Source organism: Narcine bancroftii, chromosome 5 (assembly GCF_036971445.1).
Source record: "Narcine bancroftii isolate sNarBan1 chromosome 5, sNarBan1.hap1, whole genome shotgun sequence".
NCBI classification, from domain to species: domain Eukaryota; kingdom Metazoa; phylum Chordata; class Chondrichthyes; order Torpediniformes; family Narcinidae; genus Narcine; species Narcine bancroftii.
This window is the reverse complement of record NC_091473.1, coordinates 40186951-40210498: the sequence shown is the minus strand read 5'-3', so window position 1 is coordinate 40210498 and position 23548 is coordinate 40186951. Positions and strand designations below refer to the sequence as shown.

The window sequence follows — 23548 nt, the reverse complement described above, 5'->3', positions numbered from 1 at the left end:
GAGATATTCTAACTGGACAGTTTACCCGATACATAATCTGAGGTCAAATGAGTTCTAATTGAAACCAGTTTAAAACAGATGACAAAGGTTCAAAGATCACCTACTAAAACCAGGAATGAGGAGTGATAATTCAAATTAAAACAGAAATAATTCTAAACATTTAACTTTGAGGGAAACAGCATGCAACCAAGAGAGGCAAAAGCAGCTAAACAAAAATAGCCGAGGGACCTCTGGAAATTAAGATGTTCATTTACTGCGGGATTAATAAAAATTTTGTTCTGTGACCAATTTTGATCTGCTCACAAAGTGGTGGTGTAATGTGTTGGTCTTGCAGAAAGATCCAAAAAAGCTAGAAAAAAGATTACTGGCTTGAAGAATCTGTGCTGCTCAGATACGCTCAAGGACTGCTGCCCCCTTATTTTAAAACCATGCAGATTTACCAGCAATCTGATTTAAAAAAAACTAGATGGCAAAGATTATTCCAAATCCATAGCTTTGGGAGTTTGGTCTAAACAATCTACCACAATTGGCTGGGTGATAGTTCTTTTTCCCATAAAGAATAATTAGCCATTGAATATGTGGAGTTTGGTAACTCCTTGCATATCGTTTGTAAAGATGCAGGACGATAGAAAGTCTTCTGGCCCAATTACAGCCAAATAACCTACATTTTGGAGGGTGGGAGGAAACAGAGTACCCAGAGAAAACATATGCTAGTTACAGGGAGAATGTACAAACTCCTCATTGACAGCGCCAGATCGAACCTGGATCACTGGTGCTGTAATAGCATACATTAACTGCTATGCTATCCATTCTTTCAGAATGAATGGAGCAGTCCTTGACTGGGACACATATCAAAGTTTAATAACAGGTGTCCTGGACTGAAGGAGAGTTTTCCAGGATATTTTTATTGTTGATATTTTTATTGCCTTTTTTGCCTTTACCTGGAGTCTAACAGCTAGAGAGTTTAATGGAGGTAAGGAAGATATATTTAATCATGATCTCACACCATAACATCCAGCAGACTTGTTGAGACACCTAATCTTTCCTTGTCTGTCAGTTCTAGATGTGAATTGGCACATTTAAAAAATGTATTAGTTCAGTGATATTAAAGAAGAAAGAGTGAAAAATATCTCACCATATGTATACCTGGGTGCTGTAGAGAAAAAAATGGTATTAATATGTCATCAAGCAAATAAGATAGCTTAAGACATCACTGAATTATACTGCTGCACCTTTTGGGTTACAGAGCAATAAAGACATGTACCAGGCAAGTCTAAAGAAACATTAATTGCTTTAAAAATAATTAATGTTGCCTGGTGGAAAAATACACTGGCAGGATGTGTTCAACAAAACAAAAACCTAGCTATGTTATGAGCCCAGAGGACCCCAAAACCCAGCAACAAGACAAATGGTTAAACAAAAGTTGCTTTTAGTTATCTTTAAACATGAAAATAGAATCAAACTTTAACTTATCACTATTGACTTACTAAACCTAACTTCACCCCCTTCTAATTCTACGCGCACGTGTATGTAATGTATGTGTAAGTTCAGAAAAATTCTTTGGTTCACAGTCTAATCTCACTTCTGACTCCTCCAAGTTCACTGGTTGCAGGCAATTCTTATACTGTGCACAGAATTTAACATATATGAAGTTCACCAGGCTTTAGTGCTTGAAAGGTAAATGGTTACTGGTCAGGAAGGTTCTTGTCAGTTTTCAGAGAGAGATTTGTTGTTCCTTTTACTTCCATCAGCCACTTCAATGTCTTGCCGAAGAAACTTTCCCCCTCAGAGTTCTCCAGATGATAACCTCCTTCTTTCAGGTCACCACAGAATTCCTTGTTTTTCTTATTCCAAGTGAAACATTAGACAGCCAGTCCTCTCCTCTTTCATCAACCACAAGGGCTTTGATCAGCCCGTCTTCCAAACGGGGTGTCCACAAGCTTGCCAGCTTGTCCTGTTCAAGTCCCAGCTGCTTATGCTGACTGTAGCACCATACAAGTGATCTCTGTGTGTGTCTCTCTCTCTGAGCGAAAGTCTGTTTTTCTCTCTCTCTTTCTCTGAGAGAAGCCTGTTTTTCTCTCTCTCCCTCTCTCTCTGCTTGCAAAACCACATGACCCTCTTAGAACAACAAGTTCTCTTCCAGACAATCTGCGGCTCCAACAAGATCTTTCATCTGTTGCCTTTTGTAAACAATAATCCATTAGTGAAGTCTCTTGAGCGCTCTTCAAATTGTTCTTGTTTGTGTTTTTGCTGATGCTATGCATTCTTACAACATTGTATGACTGAAATGAATTTATATACAGGTATTCTTGAATAAAAGATGCCTCACAAGCTCCATTTCCCACCCTTCCCAATATTTTACACTTTCCATCTTGACCAACTAAACTTTTAAGTTCACTTTATTTAAATTACTGATTAAGAATAAATAAAATGTATTGAGTGATGTAACTGATTACATTTCCAAAGTACAGTATTGAAATATAACTAGGAGTTCTACAAATTTCCTGCCTGTTGGGATCCTGGTATAGATTTTGATCCCTTTGGTATTCTCCATTTTACAGGCATTCTTTAAACTGGCATCCTGGCAGATATCCCTTTGGCTTATCTTGTTCATGGGACCAAAAAGAAAATCTGATCCATTGTACTTCAGTGAGAGAGGTGGCAATAATTTGGATTTCCTTCATATATTCGATTTGACAAAACATTTTTTTACAGTTGTTTCAGAGATTTTCAGAAATACTTACCTGCGGCAGCTCCCACTTGTCGATAAATTGCTTGGGCCTGGGGTTTCTCTGAAAAAAAGAAATGGGAAGATTCGTGACATTTTTAAAAAAGAATTCAACTTAATGTTTTTTAATCAGCTGCCAGAATATTGTTGGAACCAAAACACAATCCGATGGAGGAACTCAGCGAGTCGAGCAATATCAGTGGGAGAAAAAGCACGGGCGAGGTTTCAGGCCAGAACCCTTCATCAAGATCGATCGAGTGTCAGTCAAAAGTATGTCTTCAAGCTGGGTAAGAATCCACAACCAATATCAGTTGATCTGATGTTATTTTTAAATATACTGTATTAATGATATGATATGCAGGAGACAATTTCAGAAATTGTTCTTATTGTTAAGAGGTTTCAAGAGCTTGCATGGAAAAAGAAGCAGATGGTCACTAGGATTGGGCGTGCAAATGCCAGAAGGACCATTAGCAAGCAACAAAAAGATCAGTTTTACATCACACTGTTCCTCACTGTGGGTTCCAATGAATTGTAATCAATTACATAAATGAAAGGCTGTTTTAGTTGTACAGACTACACATTTAAGTTTGGGAAATAAAGAGTAAATTCAGGTATAAATCTAAAGTATTGAGACTTATAGTTGTCCTTTGAGGGTGGCATCGTAACATAGGAGTTAGTGCAATGCTATTACAGAGCTAGCAATCAGGCTTTGAATTCAGTGCTGTCTGTAAGGAGTTCATACATTCTGCGTGGGTTTCGTCTAGTTGCTCCAGTTTTCTCCCACCCTTCAAAATGTACCGGGGTTGTAGGTCAATTGGGCGGCATGGGCCAAAAGGGCCTTTTACTGTGAAGTATGTCTAAATTTAATTTGAAAAGAATACTACATTATAGAGGTAATGGAAGAAAAAAAAACAAAGTGGATAACTTGGAGCACTTAATCAAATATAGCATACAATTAAAGTTTTTAGAATGAAGTGCAACAGTGTAAATGGTTTCAGTGATCTGATCCATTCACCGTGGTCAATTTACTCCCTTCAATAACTGGTTCAAGGAGCCACTAATCTATTTAGTTACCAATAATTTTATCTGCCCCCAGAGGGATGCCATGCTTTGAAACTGTGATACTCTTGAGGTGTCCACGATCATTACAAAAGTTGCCCTTCTCTTGTGCATAGAACTATCAGAATCCTGTGGCATGATATATGAAGATGACTCCAGACTAAACAACATAGCTGATTGGCACCAATAAATTTTCTCTTTCACAAATTGAGCATTGCACTATTCCCAAATAAAATTATATTTAAACTAGCAATAAGTCAAATTTATTGTCAACTGATTGCCTAAGTACAACCCGATGAAACAGCGTTCACCAGTCCTCGGTGCAAAGGCATAACACATGCAACCAGACATAACACTCATATAGACAAACAATACAAATGCAGGGAAAGTATTCGTCTATACAAACAAACAAACAAATAAATATTGTTTCCTAAATATGAGAGTCTCGGATGGTTAGTATGAGCAGTTCCTTTGGTCGTTCAGCATTCTCACTGCTCGTGGGAAGAAACTGTTCCTCAGCCTGGTGATGTTGGCCCTGATACTCATGTATCTCTCTCCCAAAGGGAGCAGCTGAAGTATGCTGTGTGCAGGATGGAAGGGGTCCTCAATGATTTTGCACACCCTCTTCAGACAATAATCCTGGTAGATCATTTTGATTGGGGGGGGGTGGGGGGAAGGGAGACTCCAGTGATCCTCTCTGCCATTCTTATGGTCCTGTGTATTGACCGCTCATCTATTTTTCTGCAGCAAACATATCACACTATGATGCAGCTGGCCAGGATGCTTTCAAGATGCTCCTATAGAAGGTTAACATATTAGTGGCCGGAAGCCTTGCCTGCTTCAGTATTCTCAGAAAATGCGGTTGGTGTTGTGCCTTCCTGACAAATGAAGAGATGTGGAGTGTCCACAATCGGTCACTAGTTGAATGAACTCCAAGGAACTTACTGCTCTCTACTTTTTCCCCTACAGATTTGTTGATGTTTAATGGAGAGTGGTTGTTGCTGGTCCTCCTGAAGTTCACGATCATCTCCTTCATCTTGTCAACGTTGAGACTCAGGTTGTGGAATCATATCCTGCACCATATCACAAGATTTATCACATCTTCTCTGCAGTGCAATTACTGTTGTGTCATCTGCAAACTTGATGACATTGTTGGAATTGGATCTGGCAATGCAGTTGTAGGTCAATAGCATGAACAGGAGTGGGCTGAGCACACAGCACTGAGCTGCACAAGCGTGATGGTGCTTGGTGAATGTTCTGCCACAGATAGACTGTGGTCTTATCAATAGGCAGTCCAGAATCCAGTTACAAAGAAGGGTGTTGAGTCTCAGCAAAGACAGCTTCTCCACTAGCCTCTGGGGAATGATCAGATTAAATGCTGAGCTGAAGTCAATGAATAGCAGCCTTCCTAACATAGAATATATGGGGTGACTTTCTTATGAAGGCTTCTGTTCTTCCTGCTAAATTACAATGGGCTAATGAAAAAATAAATTCCATGAAAGAATAAAATGCCTCCATTTGTCACATTCCCTTCACTCTCTCTCATCCTGCTTTTCCCAGAGTTACTATTCATGAATTTTGATCATATATTACTTAATATCCTGTAGTAAAACACTTACAGGTGTCCTCCTTTTGATTAAGTTATCTTAGAATGCAGTTATCTTAGAATGCAAGAAATCCTCAACGATAATAACATTTTGTAAATTGTTTCCTGGAAATAATATCAGTATACTTAACTATAACACACACAAATTCATTGGTATTGGCAGAAGGTTGTGGAATCATATCCAACTTAAGCACATGCTTTTGATGAACACTGTGCAGTTTCAAGAAAGAATGGTGCATTCACAAAGGTGACAGACTTTGTTTAAGATAAGCTGAGGCTGTGCTTCCATGTATGGTATCATTCTGAAGAAAAATATGGCCTAAAAAATTCATCATCTAGAAATGCTGCATCTGATCTGTGCATCATTTATGATTTTTAGACTGCAGGAAAATCACTGAAAAAAAACATAATTACTGCCTGTGTCCTTGTTCATACTGGGCACCTTTTTAGGCTGCAAGTACCTGAGTACAACAGTCCCAGAGTGTAGTAGGGTGGATGACCGGCAACACATTTTTCCAGTACAATTTACACTGCAGGCTGCCTCCAAAAAGTTATAGGGGTCCTGCAGGATAAACTGTGGTACAGGAGTTGTCTCAAAATTCCTGCACATTCCTTTCTAGACTGCCCGTGTAGCGGCAACATTCCTTGATTGTGTCGTTACATGCCTGCAGTCTAAAAACCAAAAATGTTCAACAAGATCACACAAACAATTTCATCAAAGATGAATGACCTTCTTTTAATAAAATTATATTTAGCTGCATTTAATAATATTGTGAAATGTTTTAATTTGTAAAAGATGTTATTTATTTGTAAAATTCAATGGTTAACCTTTTAGAAGATTGCAAATTTTGTTTCAGAAAAATTATTTCCATTTTTAGGATCTCAAATATGTTTAATTTACAATGAATGATAAAATAAATCTCAATATTAATGAATTAAAAAAAAAATTAGTGTTGACATAGTGCAAGATGAAAAATAATTGCAAATCAAGGTTAACACAAGAACATCAGCCAATGCTGTGATTGTAGTTGAATATATAAAAATGCTGAAGAAACTCAGCAGGTCATGCAGCATTCTTTATGGTAAAGATAGATAATGATTATTTTGGACCTAAGCCTTTCATCAGGGTATGTGGTGGTACATGGTATTGTGGGCATGTTCCCCACTGAGCTGGGCAGGCTGGCCTGCCTACTGAACTGGTAGCCCCTTCCCTTCAGACCCCTAATAAAGGCCGAGAGCACTAATCTCCTCCCTCATAGCTACCCTTGGATTTGAGCCAGCAGCATGCTGAGGCATGCTTGGATCTTCATATCAATGAAGCCTTTGGCCCTTACTTCATGCCTGTGAATGGTCATTGATTGTGCTACAGGGTATGAGCAGAAAGCAGGCAGGCAGTGACTGAATAAAATGATGGGGGAAGGGGCAGGGAGAGGACAAAGGGTAATTTTATCCAAAGATTACCACCTTCCAATGGCTTGTCAGCTACTAAACTCTCATTCTTGGTTTTCTCTGGTTTTGTAACCACCATTGATGTTAATGGTGTGACAAAGTTGTATTTCAGCGAAAGTTCCAGAATTCTATCTGTTAGATTTTTCTTTTCATTTCCACTGACAGAAACCCTGAACACAAGAATGAAAGAACTTAATTTAGTAGCATTTTGTCGCGCATGAAATAAATAATTGCGATGCCATTTGTGGAATCATTTCAACTATTCATATGACTTTCATCCACAGGAACTTAAAATTATAGCAAAATAATTGAGACATTTTGTAGCAGTGCCACTGAAAATAATGACAAAGCCTCACAAAGAATTAACAACCAAAACATTAATCTTTCAATTAATGGAGCATGTGAAGTAGGATGGCACGGTTTGTTTAATGATTAGAGCAACACCTTTACAGCACCAGCGATCGGGACCAGGGTTGGAATCCTGCGCTGCCTGTAAGGAGTTTTTACGTTCTCCCCGTGTCTGCATGGGCTTTCCCCAGGGACTCCAGTTTCCTCCCACAATTTGAAACATAATGGGGGAGTAGGTTAATTGGGGGTAAATTGGGCAGAATGGACTCTTGGGCCAAAATGGCCTGTTACCATGATGTATGTCTAAATTTAAATTTAAAAGTAATCATTAATTTTGGAATATGCTTGATATTACAGTTTCTTAGATAACAAATGTTTGATACTTTACCGCTGGTTCAAGAGTTGTTTTATAGTCAAATAAGCCCATAGTCGTTCGGTAAATTCACCAAAAATATATTGCTGTTGTTTGGTAATAGTCTCAGCCTCTGGTATATTTATATCAGCTTTTAAAGTTAGGTTTTCAGTGGCCTGTTGAAGAATTAGAAGAGGAGTTAAATCTTATAAAGATTGCAAATGGAGACAGAATAACAAAAAATTGCATGAGCAATATCTGACAGCTTTCTTACATATCTAAAGAGTTATTATGATTGTGTCACATCCTGCCTAAAATGGGAACAATAACCAGTAAACATAGAATTTTACAAGTACTCCTGCATCATTCGAATAGTCTTGGAGACTTTTGATTGCTGAGACAGACAAAATGTACAAAAATACAGAATCCATCCAAATAATACTTAAAATGAAAATAGATCACAATTTCAAAGAGAATGTGTGTAAAATTATACAAAAAGTAATGATAAACTCAGCCACCACAGGTTTGATGGGCTGTTACATGTAGCACTTTAACACTGTCATTCTATTTTCTATATGATACACCCAAAGAAATCAGCAAATCAGATACTATTACTTACTGTTTGAGCATTGACCTCTGCTGTGAATAATTGTAGGGTATTGTCTGAAATCCTGCCAGCAACCACAATTTCTGACCCATCATAATATTGTCTAAAACTGTTTGTAGTTAAATCTGAGATGGCATTTTCTGGGTATTGCAATTCAATATCCAAAAGCAAAGGATTTGCCACTTCATCATAAAATCCCTGTAAAAAGAAATATTTAAAACATTTCAAATATTTTTCTAATGATGCAATCACAGAGTCATTGATTCCTATTTATGCACTAAGTGGTCAGACCCACTTGCAAAATGATATGCCTAACATGAGGACTTGCAACATTTTTTGAAAATAATTTCAAGTCTCACAATCGACTTCCTAGGCAATGGTAATTAAGGGAGGGTGATATTCACATAACTGCATTCCCCACCCTACCCTTCTTCTCTGACCTAGTGAAACTAACCACCAAGCTCTGAACTGTTCCTCAGTCTTGGCACCCGACATCACAACACAAAAAAACGGAAGCATTTTCCCAATCCAATTCCAGTTTCAATGCTTTGACTTAGCCTTCTACACCCACACACCAACCCTTGTCCTCTTTCACAGGCTACAACTCTCTGCAACTACTCATTAGCTGCACAAATGACCATAATATCCAGGAATGATTTATGACATCTCTGAAAAAGAACACAATCAGACTGTATCTCATCAAAGAGCAACTCCTCTAATTGAAAATGCAGAGCTTTGCACACTGATGTCAATCACCATGTGTAACCACCAATTTCTTTGGTCTTGCCTAAGGTGAAGCTAACTCTTTTAGCAGCGTACTCAGTAACTCGATTGTGAGCCAGAATCCAACCTCAATGCTAACCTTTTCCCTCTGGCCCTCTCCTGGGAAAAGCTATCTTTACTCATAGGCATGGTACATGTCAGCAAGGTATATATGAATATTTTATATAACCTCTTTTGGCTATTTGGTGTTAAAGAATGTATCTAATGTAAACTTGGCTACCCTCTTGAATCCCAGGTATTTCTTTGAATTAGCATGTGTAATACATAAATGTGCTGGAGAAGCTCAACAGGTGATGCAAGAACAAAGTAACCAACTTTTCAGGCCTGGGTGTTTCTGACGATGATTTGGCTGTGTCCCGCTGAGTTTATCCAGCACATTGGTGTATTACTTTCAACCCTAGCATCTGCAAACTTTCTTGTTTAACTCTGAGTCAGCAATTGGTCAAACACTTCTTAATCTCCCATTCGATAAATTTGTGTTCATCACTTGGCCTGTAGCAACATGGGCTGCTAGCTACAGGTTGAATATGTTGTTTGAATATTGTTGGTTGAATGTTGGCTGAATTTACATTACACACTTGGCTTTTAACTAATATGCAACTTTAATAATATAATAACTCAGTGGTATCTTGTCTGGATGTTTTCAACGATCAGATGTTCCTTTCAGTTCATTAGGCTCAATATTCAACATCTCAGCTGGAAGTAAGATTGGAATAAATAACTAGTATATCGGACTGCTTTTAAGGCAAGTTTATATAGATTCACAATGCATAGATAACTAGTTAGAATAACATTTAATATTTTCCAGTGCATATATTTTGTTCCTCTGCATCAGTTAGGAATGGTGGGAATTTCAATATGTTTTCAACATATTGCTAGAAATCTGTTTAACAAATGTTTTCTGCTAAAGAGGTGGGGTAGTTCTGATAAGTGAGCCAATATCTAGAAATATCTAACAATCATTTCACCTGGAGCTGCAATGAAGCATCTGAATCCTCATAAATCCGTCGTGCTACACCATTGTTGTCCAGTGCCAATTTCTCCAGAAAGCTGAATTTAACATCAAAACCAAACCCAAGAGTGTACACGTTATATTTTTCATTGACGGCATTTTTAACATTTTGCTGAATATTTGATGGATTTGACTCTCCTGCAGTAAACAAAACAAAGACAAATAATTTATTTTGGAGGGCAAAAAATTCTTCAGCATTCAAATAGTTCCAATAAATAGGTAATTCCTTAACTGGTCATCTGAATGTTGCTGGTACCTAGTTCTATTAAATATGTCCAAGTCTATATTTTCAAAACCTAGAGCATAAGCTCTAACACATGTTGTTAAAGTAAGATTGTGCACCTGTAGCCCACATATTTCAGGATCCCAGCTATTAAAGGTAAAGAATAAGGGTGATTGGATTTTATGGAGAGAATGAAAGTGATTTAGATCGGTCCAAAATGAGAGTAAGAAAAACTTCAAGTATAAGGCATGATTGTAGGTTACAATTTACACAAAATTGATGGAGAAACTCATCAAGTCAAGCTGCATTCTTTATGTATCAAGGAGAAAGATACAGTGTACAATCAGTGTCTGCAGACTTTCCATTGTAGATTGGAGAGCTACATTGAGAAAAGTGTGGCAAAAAGTAACACTCAAAGACAGCAAATATATATCCCATGAACATACAACATCCCCTCAAAAAGTGGCCCTATAGTAGCTAATAAACTATATTCAAAGATTTATTCAAGAAAAAGGCATTTAATATTGTTAAAAAAAGAGTATTCAGAAATTAGATACATTTAAGAATTCAGCAGTGCAGAACTAAGAAATTAATAAAAAAGAGGGCAAGTAATACACAAAAATAATCTCCCAGGCAACCTAAAAATAGACAGTTTTGTACTGAGGACTTGCGTTGTAAGGAGAAACTGGAGATATTAGTTCCAAGAGCGTTGGAGATTGAGGGATAATGTTATACAATCATGAGGGACATGGATAAGGTGAATAGAACCATTGAATATCACAGCACAGAAACAGGCCCTTTCAGCCCTTCTAGTTTTTGCTGAACCATTTTTCTGCCCTGTCCCACTGACCTGCATCCAGTCCATGGCCCTCTATACCTCTCCCATCCATGTACCTGTCCAAATTATTAAATGTTAAAATTGAGCCCGGATTCACCACTTCAGCTGGCAGCTCATTCCACACTCCCATCTCTCTTTCTCTGTGAAGAAATTTACCCTTATATTCCACCTAAACTTTTCCCCTTTCACCCTTAACCCATGTCCTTTGGTTTGTATTTCACCCTCCTTCAGTAGAAAAAACCATCCTCATAATTTTAAATACCCCTATCAAATCTTCCCTTATTTTTCTATACTTCAGGGAATAAAGTCCTAACCTGTTTAACCTTTCCCTGTAACTCAGTTTCTGAAGTTTCTGCATTCTTTCTACCTTATTGATTTCTTTCCTGTAGTTAGGTGATTAAAACTGCACAAAATACACCAAATTTGGCCTCACCAATGTCTGAAGCAACTTAACAATAACATCCAAACTCCTGCACTGAGTACTTTGATTTATGAAGGCTGATGTGCCAAAAACTCTCTTTAAAACCCATCTACCTGTGATGCCACTTTCAGGAAATTATGTACCTATATTCCCACATCCCTCTGATCTCCGCAGTCCTCACTTCCTACCATTTACTATGCACGTCCTTTCTTAGTTTGTCCTTCCAAAATATAACACCTCACACTTGTCGGCATTAAATTCCATCTGATATTTTTCAGCCAATTTTTCCAGCTAGTCCAGATCCCTCTACAAGCTGTGAAAACCTTTTTCACTGTCCGCAACACGTTAATTTTAGTGTCACCTGCAAACTTACTGATCCAATTTACAGCATTATCATCCCGACCATTGATATAGATGTCAAACAACAATGGTCCCAGCACTGATCCTTGAGGCACACCACTAGTCACAGGCCTCCAGTCTGAGAAGCAATCATCCACCACCACTCTCTGGCTTCTCCCATCCAGTCATTGTCAAATCCAGTTCACTACTTCACCATGAATAGAGTGTCTGAACCTTCCTAAGTTCTCGTGGGGCCTTGTCAAAGACCTTACTAAAGTCCATGCAGACAACATTCATAGCCTTTCCTTCATCAACTTTCCTGATAACCTCCTTAAAAAAATTCTAAGATTTGTTTAACAAGACCCACCATGCAGAAAGCCATGTTGACTATTCTTAATCAGTCCCTCGCTATCCAAATACTTGTCATCCAATTTCTTAGAACACCTTCAAATAATTTATCTGCGACTGAAGTCAGGCTCACCAGCATATAATTACCAAGGTTACTTTTGAAGCCTTTATTAAACAGCATGAGCTACTGTCCAATCCTCTGGCACCACACCAATGGCTAAGGATATTTTAAATATTTCTGCCAGAGACCTGCAATTTCTACACTAGTCTCCCTCAAGGTTCGATGGAGTATCTTGACAGGCCCTGGGGATTTATCCACCCTTATTTACTTTAAGACAGCAAGCACTCCTCCTCTTTAATCTGTATAGGCTCCATGACCTCACTGCCCATTTTCCTTACTTCCCACAATGCTGTGCCTATTTCCTGAGTGAATACTGATGCAAAAAAAAAAACATTTAAGTTTTCCCTCCATCTCTTTTGGCTCCATACAAAGCCGACCACGCTGATCTTCAAGGAGACCGATTTTGTCCTTTACTATTCTTTTGCTCTTAATATATCTGTAGAAACCCATAGGATTTTCCTTCACATTGTCTGCCAAAGCAACTTCAGCCTTCCTAATTTCTTTCTTGAGGTTTTTCCTTGCATTTTTGTTATATTCCTCAAGTACCTCATTTGATCCATGTTGCTCTCACCCGCTATACCCCTCTCTCTTCTTCTGAACCAGTTCTCTTATGTTCTATATTCCTCCATTTCTCTGCCTGCATGTGTCTGCCTAAATGCCCCTTAAATATTGCAACTGAACCTGTTTCTGCCAGTTCTGGTGGCTGCACATTTCAGGCACCTCTGTGTTTAAAAATCTCATTTAAATTTTTTTCCCCTCTTTCCTTAAAGCTGTGCCCTGTAGATCTTGACATTTCCACCCTGGGAATCAACCCATTCTATGCCTCTCATAATTTTATATACCTCTATTTGGTCACCTCTCAGCCTGCAACATTTGTGCAAACTCTCCTTATAGTTAATACTCTTTTATCCAGGCCAACATCCTGAATTTTCCAATGTCAGACATATAGGAGACAGTAAACCTACTCAGGCAAATGAAAAAGATCCCATGGTATCATTTTATTGATCGGCAAGGTGTGCTTTAACATCCTTGCAAATATTAATTCCTCACTAATAGATTACTTATTCATTTTCACTTAGGAAATGTGTGAATGACTTAGTAGAACAGAAAACATACACAGAAAAAGAAAGAGGGTGAATGCTTCAGGTCAGAAAGCCTTTTACTCTGATCTGAAATGGTGACTCCCTTTCTCTTTCCACTGATGCTGTCTGACTTACTTAATGTTTCCAGCATTTTATGTTATATTTCAGATTCCTAGCATCTATAACTTTTAATAAATTATTTTATTGCCTCTTGTGATGACATTTCAAAACTTAAAGCTTAACCATAGTGGAACAGCTCCAACAACCTGGCTCAGTCCTGACTTCTGTTGCTGTCCATGTCGAGGTTGCCCGCTCTCTCTGAGATAAAGTGAGGATTTCCCCCTTCTTCGTTGATAATGATAATAAGTCTATTTTCATATACATTATGCAATGGATATATTTACTTAAGTTCTTAATTGCTGCAGCTGAACATGTAGAACAAACTATGATAGCAAACCTAATTGAATTGAAAGAGAAAATCAATACACTAGATAGAAAGGTAATAAATATTCACAGTAATCCTAGTGGGGGGTAAAATGACAGTCCTTTAGTGTATTAGTGTAGGTAGGGAGTTTCAAAAGTATGATGGAAAGAAACTGTTCTTCAGCCTAGAGGTAGGTGATGGTTTTCAGGCTTCTGTACCTTCTGCCTGAAGGCTGCAGTGAAGAGAGGTTGTGATAAGATGGGTGGGGGTCCTTTATGATGCTGGCTGCTTTCTGGGGAAGTGCTTAACAAGTGCAATGGACCATGTGATGAACTTGGATATTTCCTTACCCCTCTCAAAGAATATGTAATTAGTAGGTAAATGACCTGTAGTGTGCAGATGGTAGAGTTTTTCTGGAGTTGATGAGAATATGGGAAGAAAACAACGATTGAAAGTACGTGGTGTAAAAAAATGGAAAGTATGTGCCAGGGTGTTAATATGCCTTTCAATCAGTGGATTGAAAGGTATATTAATGCAATGTTTCTTAATGAGTCTATGTAAAAAATTAGACCTAATCATTCCAGGGTCTTGCTGATGGCCAAAGCCCGCTGCGCAGCTCAGACGGCAAAGTCCTCCTCAGCGACAAGATCTCCATCCTCAACCGATGGTCAGAACACTTCCAATCTCTTTTCAGTGCCAACCGCTCAGTCCAAGATTCCGCCCTGCTCCAGCTCCCTCAACAGCCCCTAAGGCTAGAGCTGGATGAGGTTCCCACCCTGGATGAGACATATAAGGCAATCGAACAACTGAAAAGTGGCAAAGCAGCAGGTATGGATGGAATCCCCCCAGAAGTCTGGAAGGCTGGCGGCAAAACTCTGCATGCCAAACTGCATGAGTTTTTCAAGCTTTGTTGGGACCAAGGTAAACTGCCTCAGGATCTTCGTGATGCCACCATCATCACCCTGTACAAAAACAAAGGCGAGAAATCAGACTGCTCAAACTACAGGGGAATCACGTTGCTCTCCATTGCAGGCAAAATCTTCGCTAGGATTCTACTAAATAGAATAATACCTAGTGTCGCCGAGAATATTCTCCCAGAATCACAATGCGGCTTTCGCGCAAACAGAGGAACTACTGACATGGTCTTTGCCCTCAGACAGCTCCAAGAAAAATGCAGAGAACAAAACAAAGGACTCTACATCACCTTTGTTGACCTCACCAAAGCCTTCGACACCGTGAGCAGGAAAGGGCTTTGGCAAATACTAGAGCGCATCGGATGTCCCCCAAAGTTCCTCAACATGATTATCCAACTGCACGAAAACCAACAAGGTCGGGTCAGATACAGCAATGAGCTCTCTGAACCCTTCTCCATTAACAATGGCGTGAAGCAAGGCTGTGTTCTGGCACCAACCCTCTTTTCAATCTTCTTCAGCATGATGCTGAACCAAGCCTCAACAATGAAGACGCTGTTTACATCCGGTACTGCACGGATGGCAGTCTCTTCAATCTGAGGCGCCTGCAAGCTCACACCAAGACACAAGAGAAACTTGTCCGTGAACTACTCTTTGCAGAAGTGGGAATTACATCCATAAAATATGGACATTTGTTCCGTTTATCAAAATGTATGCGGTGATACTTGTGTAGTTTCATATATGTAATGTTGACAGTCCTCTGGGTTCTGCAGTTTTTAATGAACTACAATATTTTATTTTACTCTTAAAATCCTTATGACATTTTCAAAGAACACAAGTCCTGATATTTGACATACTTGAGTAAATACTTGTTTTGAGCATTCACATGAGATTAAGAAGGCATTTATTACACTAACCAGAATTTGGATCACCATCCGTTAATAACATAATCATGGAGATGCTTCTTTCAGGCAATTCCTTATTTTTATGGGCCTTGTCCAGAAGTTCCACTGCTTTCAACATGGGATCATTTATATTTGTTGCTGTAATACAGATAAACGTCACTTTTGTCTTTTAAAATTTTGCATTCTGATATCTGCATTTCTCATGTTATCAAAAAGTAAAACAGGTGTCAAAATTACAGGTACCAAAACATCACTTATCTGGAGTAACATTTTAGATCAAAGATCTGCAGCATTATTCTTGTTTCCCTTTCCACAAATGCTACCGCAACCTAACTTGCTGTGTGTTTCCAGCATTTTCTGGGGTTTTTCCTCTGAAACTGAGTACAGAGGAAGAGTTCCTTAAATAGCTCTTTGAAATAGTTTGTTCTTCACCAGTTGCCAATATATCAATTACATAGACAGCCGCTAGAACAGACCTATTTATATAAAAAAACAACTCCAATAAACGTTAGGCACTTATTTCAATGCATATGTTTTGAATATGATGGCACTCTTCAGGACACATTGAACATGTGCAAACAACGTGATATTGAATGGTTGGTCTAGAGGATTTTATTAGAAGAACAAGCATAGAGATAGCAAATTTCTAGCAAGAGAAAAAAAATCAAAGATATTGCTCTCCATCTTGATGCCTTGTTTGTTCAGATTTCAGATTTATTGTTAGAATACAATCAAAACATCACATACATCCCTGAGATTCTTTTGTCTGCAGGAGAGGCAGAATTACCACTTGTTGGTAGTTCTAAAAAACTGTACATTGTATATAGATGTAAACAAATAAAGAACTGTAAACAGATAATGAATGTGAATGTAAACAAACTGACTGTGCAATACAGAGAGAATTTTTTAAAGTCAATAAGGTGCACAAGTAAGAGTCCTTAAATAAGTTCCTGATTGATTTTGCCATTGAGGAGTCTGAGGTTGGGGGGGAAGCAGCTATTCCTGAACCTGGTGGTGCGAGTCTTGTGGCACCAATATCTCTTTTCTGATGGCAGTAGCGAGAACAGAGCATGTGCTGGGTGGTGGGGATCCTTGATTATTGCTGATGCTCTCTGATGGCAGCATTCCCTGTTGATGTTCTTGATAGTGGGGAGAGTTTTGCCTGTGAAGTCTTGAACTGTGTCCACTACTTTTTGGAGGGCTTTATACTCAGGGGTATTAGTGTCCCCATATCGGTCCTTGATGCAGCTGGTCAACACACTCTGCACCACATCTCTGTAGAAATTTGCCAAGGTTTCTGGTTTCATACCAAACCTCCGCAAACTCCTGAGGAAGCAGAGGTGCTGACATGCTTTCTTCATGATGCCATTAATGCGTTGGGTCTAGGAAAGATTCTCTGAGATAGTGACTCCCCAGAACTTAAATTTTCTCACCCTCTCTACCTCTCATTCCTCAATGATCACTGGATTGTATACCTCTCGATTTCCCTTCCTGAAGTCAGCAATCAGCTCCTTAGTTTTGGTGACATTGAGTGTAAGTTTGTTTAAGCCCTGCACCTGAACCTGATACTTTATCTTGTCTGATATTTCACTTCACTACTGAGGCAGACTCAGTAGCTGTCTTTCAGACAACAAGACTCAATCAATCTGTGCTCATTTTTAGAATACCTGATAACTCTTTAAGACTCAATCAATATTTATCTTCAACCAACAGGTTAAAGCACATGGGAAGATTGGGTGGTTAAATGGTATCTGTTTTAATGCAAGAAACCCTACATTGAAGATAATTGTCAGCACTTGGCAATATGATATTATTCAGTCATAGTTGAAAGAAAGGTAGGACTGGCAACTCCAAGGCATGTTGAATGGGGGCAGATATACAGAAGAGAAGGGGGACATTGCATTATTGATCAAGGAGACCAGATGTATTAATGAAGGATCTTCAAATGAGACCAAATGGATAAAGCTAAGAAATAAATAGGATTATACGACAGGCCTTTCAACAATTAATGGGAAATAGAGGAGTAGCTATGTTCATAAGTCAAGGAGAGGTATAAAAAGAAAGGTATCTCATACTCAGGGATTTCAACTTCCCGATATGAACTTGGATCATTTTAGTTTGAAAGGATTAAAAAAGATAGACCTTTAAAGAGTATTTTTGTGTTGTTTGTGTACGTAGATATCCCAAACAGAAACGAGGCAGTGTTAGGGGGTATAGTGTCCTCATGCTGTTCTTGCTTGGTTAGAACAGATCATCCTTTTCATTGCAAGCCTACATTCTATTATTGTGCTGTTGACACAACTATATAAAGATCAGACTCCTCAGTGAAGAACCATTCTCACTGTACTAGATATTATGTGACAAATAAACCAGCTTAAAACCTAATGTGTGGGAAAGAAGGTAAGTGGATGAAGTATCCATGGGCAGGCTCTTTGAGGAGAATGACCTCCTCTTTGAGGAGAAGTAGCTATGAAAAGGGACAAGGGACCAGATTTTAAGTGTCTGAATTTGAGCGAATTCTGATTTCCTTCTTGGCAAGTCGAAAGATCATTGAAGATGGCAGCACAGGTGGATAGAGTGATGAAGAAGGCATACAGGATGCTTGCCTTTATTAGCTGGGCAGAGAGTAAGAAAGCAGGAAAGTTATGGTGCAACTTTAGAAAACAATGGTTAAGCTACAGTTAGAGTATAGTGTACAGTTCTAGATGGCACACCATAGGCAGATGATTGAACTGGTGCAGTACACAAAAATGCTGGAGAAACTCAGTAGGTTATGCAGCATCCACAGGAAGTAAAAGGCAGTCAATGTTTTGAGCTGGAAATACAACCCGCAAGTTGGAGGAACAACCAATTCATCTCGGCAGTCTCCAACCAGATGGCATCAATGTCGACTTTTCCAATTTCCGTTAACACCCTTCCAAAGAAATTTGAGATTTATATTGAGGAATAAATATTTCCCAACATTTTCATTTCGCCTTTAAAATAGTAAACCTTACCTCCAGCAGATCTGATATTTTTTACATATTTCTTAGCTTTATTCACGTTATTTGGAGTCGCTTGAACTAGGACGTTTTCCCACATTGAAAATGCATGATCAAAGATAATGATGGCAAAATGATCATTTGCATCCATATCACTCAAAATTTTTAAAAGAGCTTCATTAGTCTGAAAGAGATGAAAAAATCAGTCTGCATAGCCAATGCAGATTCTTTGTTTAAAAGGGACAATCCAGGAGATCATTGGTAGGTGATCCTTATGTCAGTGGTAAGGTAATGATTGGAAAGCATGCTCAAAGATATTCTAACCACATCTGGAAAAGCAGATAATTAGAGATGGGCAGCACGGTTAGTGCAATGCTGTTGTAGCGGCAGTGATTGAGACCAGAGTTTGAATCTTAAGCTGTCTGTAAGGAGTTTGTAGGTTCTCCCCATGCCTGCATGGGTTTTCTCCAGGGGCTCCAGTTTCCTCCCACAGTTTAAAAATGCACTGGGAGCTGTAGACCAAATGGGTGTAATTGGGCAGCATGGGTTTGTGTGTTGAAAGGGCCTGTTACTGTGCTGGATGTCTAAATTTAAATTTATCATCAACATGGGTTTGTGTGAGATAAGTCATGTCTTACAAAATTGACTGATTTTTTTTGAGGAGGTAACAAAAGATGAGGTTAGAAAGGTGGATGTTGAACACAGATTTTAGTAAAGCAATCTCTATTTAAGCTAATAGAACATCTGAATATATTCTTCTTCTGGTTCTTGCTTGGTTGGAGAGACTATACATCCATTATGAGCAACAAAGAGATTCAAAAAAGGGTCCTGACCCAAAAGGTTCACGGAATCTCCTTGGATGCTGCCTAACACGCTCAGCCCCTCCAATTCCTCATTTTGTGCTTCAGATTCTAGCATCTGCAGTTTGTGTATTTCTCTATATATCCATTATGAGGATGAGACTGAATTCTCTTTCTCTCTCTATAAATTCACATGCAAGCCTTCATTCATAATCATTCACCTGATGGCACTTTACTGCTATTGGGGTTAACTAAAGCATGACTGCATGGGGGTCACGACAGAATAGGCAAATTCAATCTGCCATGTTGCTATCAGCTGCTGGAGAGAATCAATGAGTGAAGGAAGTGTGATGTTTCTTTTATTACAATAAAAAAAGGGATATTTTAAAAACAACTAGATTAATTAACTAAGCAACCAGCTCTAAGAACAGAATACACACAGGCCAGACCTCATGTGGAGGCATCCGTTTTGAATCGGCCCAAGATGTAACAGCATTCCCAAGATGCAACATTCCCAGATGCTACACATTCCATTTCCAACTCCTCCTGGTGGTAACACTCTATCATTACATCCCCTTTCCTTGAGATGTTTAATCAAAGATGACACATTAATACAGTATTCTTTCAATTTAAAGTTCAACACAAATGTAACACAAACATCAGCAACACAAACTTTTAAGTGTGTAAATCTTTTTCTTTTATAAATTCAGCCTGTCAGGTGATTTGACAGCTTGTGTGGATCTTCTTAACCCAAGTGCTTGTATTGGCTCTGCTGGTCCACTACTGTCTAGTGTGGGTGGTGATTCCTCTGTTTCTCTGCATTTATCTGCTCCTGCAGTATCTCTGGTGTTTTCAGCAGGCTTCTTCAATTCCTCCTCCATATTTGACCCTCCTCTATTCTGACTATGTAGGATCTTGGATTTGCTTCCTCCAGAACAGTGCCCTTCTTGTCCCAAGAAGGGTCTCACAGTGTCATGTTGTGCCAGTGCCCTAAGCTTCTTGCTGCCTTGTCATAGTTTGCCTTTTGACTCCCTTGCAGATGCTTTTGTTTCTGTTCGACATCTTGGTTCTTGTTTGGGTCTGCAGAGTAGGGAAGTGTGGTGCATAGTCTCCGCCCCATCAGAAGCTCAGCAGATGTCATGCCATGTTCTAGTAGCGAAGCTCTGTAACTCAAAAGAGCTAGATTTGGATTTGAGCCACTGTCAGGTGCTTTCTTAAGCAATTGTTTAACTATGTGAACTCCTTTCTCTGCTTTTCCATTTGACTGTGGATGCAGAGGATTTGAATTCACATGTCGGAAATCATACTCTTCTGCAAAGCTCTGGAATTCTCTACAACTGTAGCATGATCCATTGTCACTGTAGACAATTTGAGGAATTTTGTGTCTTACAAAGATCATACAAGCAGCAGATATGTTAGGAAGCAGCACAATCTACAGATAGTTCAATAGATAGACAATAACCAGCAAGTAATTCTTTCCATCCATGAGGAACAGATCAGTCCCAACTTTTTGCAATGGATCTGCTGTTATGCCTGCTTTGCATGATGTTTCAAACAAGTCTCACATCTGGAAATCATCCTGTCGATGTCAGCATTTATCCCTGGTGAATAAACAGCATTTCTGGCTCTCCTCTTGCATTTTTCATTCCAAGATGCCCCTCCTGCACTCTTTTCAGCATCTCTTCTCTTAGTGATTGAGGAATGACAATTCTGCTCTGTCTGAGTAAAAGTCCATTGACAACACTCATCTCTGATGTTGTAGTATGGCTGACAATCATCTCTAGGCCATTCTTGATTCAGATTCTTGATGACCTTCTGTAGAACTGTGTCCTTTTTTGTTTCAGCTATGATCTGCTTGGATTTCATGTCAGATACAGGAAGAGATTCAGTGATCAGGCTCACATGGAGATTCACATCTGTCTCTGTGGACTCTCATTGTGTGCTTCACTCTGTGTCGTTGCCCTGGATAACGCATCAGTTAACACAACAAGTTTCCCTGGTGTGTACATCAATTCAAAGTCAATACATTGTAGCTTCATCATCAGTCTTTGGATTCTCAGTGGCATTTCACTGAGATTTTTCTTGATTATCGCTATTAATCGGTTGTGGTCTGTCTCTGCCACGAATATTGGCAAACCATAAACATATCTGTGGAATTTCTCATTTCCATAGACCAGACCTAGACACTTGATGCTTATGCTACTGCCCTCCAATTTTCTCCCACAGCCTGAAGTAGTATGGCACCTATTCCATGAATCCATGAATATTTTTGTCTTTCTGGATTCATCAAAGAACATTAAAAGCGCTGGTTCTGGAGTTAGAATGGTCTTCAGTCGTCCCCATCCTTCCTCGTGGTTGTCTGTCCACTTGAATTCACATTTGTCCTGTAACTCCTTCCTTAGGTACATTGTTTTGGAAGACAGGTTTGATATGAATTTACCAATGAAATTGATTATTCCCAGCACTCTCAATATCCCTTTTTTTTGTCAGTGGGTCTGGGCATTTCACACCTGCCTCTGACAGTTCATCTCCCAGAAAGGTGATTTCCTTCACACCAGACTGGCATTTTTCTCTGTTTAACTTTAATCCATATTTCTGGATGCATTGTAGCATTTTGATGAGCCTCTCATTGTGTTGTTCTTGTGTGGATCCCCATAGGACTATGTCATCCATATGCATTTATGCTTTCTATGATGTGCTCCATTGTCCTGTGGAACATTTCTGGAGCTGAAGAAATTCCAAAAGGCATCCTCAGACAGGAGCGTCGGCCAAACAATGTACAGTATTTTGTGCTATCATCATGCAGTTTTATTTGCCAGAAGCCCTGGGATGCATCCAATTTAGTGACAAACTTTGCATCAGCCATTTCACTTGAAATTTCATCCCTGATTGGAATCTGATAATCTCTCTTTATATTGGCATTCACGTCTTTTGGGTCCATGCACACATGCAGGTAGGTCACTGTTCTTCCTTTTGACACACACCATTGAATTCACCCATTCTGTGGGCTCCTCCACTTTCTTTTTGACCCTCTAGTGCTGTCATTTTGTCGAGTTCCTGCTTGAGCTTTTCTTTTAATGGTGCTGGAACCTGCCTCGAGCCATGCACTACTGGCTGTGCATCCTCTTTTAACTGTATTTTACAGGTGAATGATAGAACTCCAAACCCCTTGAAGATGTTGGAAAATTGATCCAGTATTTCTTCTGCACTGTTCTATGCATTGTTGCTGTTAATGTGATACACCCTCTTGGCTAGGTTCAAGTTTTCACATGCTTTGTCACCAAACAGTGAATAATGCCCATCTGGGACAAATGTATCTTTATCTTTAACTTTCACCTTGAATTTACATGTACTTTTCGTGTTGATGCTCTGTCCATTGTATGCTTTGTTTTATACAGTTTTATCTTCATTGCCCTGATGTCGCCCTCAGAGATCAAACTGACCTTTTCCCCTGTCTCTAACCTGAACGGAATATTTGTTCCATTTGTATACAACAACAGTCCATTTATTCTACTAGACACTGTTCACTTCCTGCACCACCATACCCATGAAAAAGTGTATCACTGAGAGCAGTTTCTTTTATACTGTGTACAATGTTGTCTGTAGTGTGTACACTTTAACTTCTGTTTAGTTTCTCTTTGGAAAAACATTGCTTTGCATAGAAATTCTGCCCTTTGCACTTGTTACAGACTTTTCCATCAGCTGGGCATTGCTTTTGCACATTTTTAATGCCACATCATTTACAATTGAATGTCTCTCCATCTTTTTGTTGGTTCCTGTTTCTCATTTTTTGTTTGTCTGTATGTCCAGACCCTGTGGGCTTTCATTTACACTGATTTTTACATTATCATCTCTCTCTCTCTCTCTCTCTCTCAGCAACCTCTCTCTCACATTCTTATCATTAATTCTGAACACAATGTGATCACAGATCATTGAACCTTGCAGTGATCCAAAATTGTATATTCTTGTTTTTAGTTTTAAGTCTGTTAAAAAAGTATCAAAACTCTCTCCCTGCAGCTACATGTGTGAGTGAAACACTTACTTCTCAGAGGTTTTATATTTATTTGGTGAACAGTGTTCATCAAATATCTTGATAATCTTGTCGAATTTGCTCTGGTTTTCTGCTTCGGCAAAAACAAGTATGTCGAAAACCTCTAGTGCTTAAGGTCCCGCCACTGTAAGTGGCATTGCAATCTTCCATGTATCTGGTT

General features: G+C 39.0%; 1 protein-coding gene and 1 long non-coding RNA gene across 3 annotated transcripts in view; one reads left to right on the top strand and one right to left on the bottom strand.

The window, feature by feature from the left end:
* The window catches only part of LOC138763302 (uncharacterized), a 45686-nt gene extending 39455 nt beyond the window's left edge, over positions 1–6231 (top strand). For both annotated transcript variants that reach the window (XR_011357477.1, XR_011357478.1), the window contains 2 exons: positions 2862–3015; positions 4757–6231. This is a non-coding gene — a long non-coding RNA (uncharacterized lncRNA). The remainder of the gene's footprint in view (positions 1–2861; positions 3016–4756) is intronic.
* LOC138763296 (inter-alpha-trypsin inhibitor heavy chain H3-like) overlaps positions 1–23548 on the bottom strand; it is a 41819-nt gene that overhangs the window by 6484 nt on the left and 11787 nt on the right. The window contains exons 10-17 of the mRNA XM_069937188.1: positions 18553–18721; positions 15569–15694; positions 9901–10082; positions 8162–8347; positions 7579–7718; positions 6858–7012; positions 2745–2792; positions 1136–1153 (exon numbers count right to left, since the gene is read on the bottom strand). Coding sequence (XP_069793289.1) covers positions 1136–1153; positions 2745–2792; positions 6858–7012; positions 7579–7718; positions 8162–8347; positions 9901–10082; positions 15569–15694; positions 18553–18721 — 1024 coding nt within the window. The remainder of the gene's footprint in view (positions 1–1135; positions 1154–2744; positions 2793–6857; positions 7013–7578; positions 7719–8161; positions 8348–9900; positions 10083–15568; positions 15695–18552; positions 18722–23548) is intronic.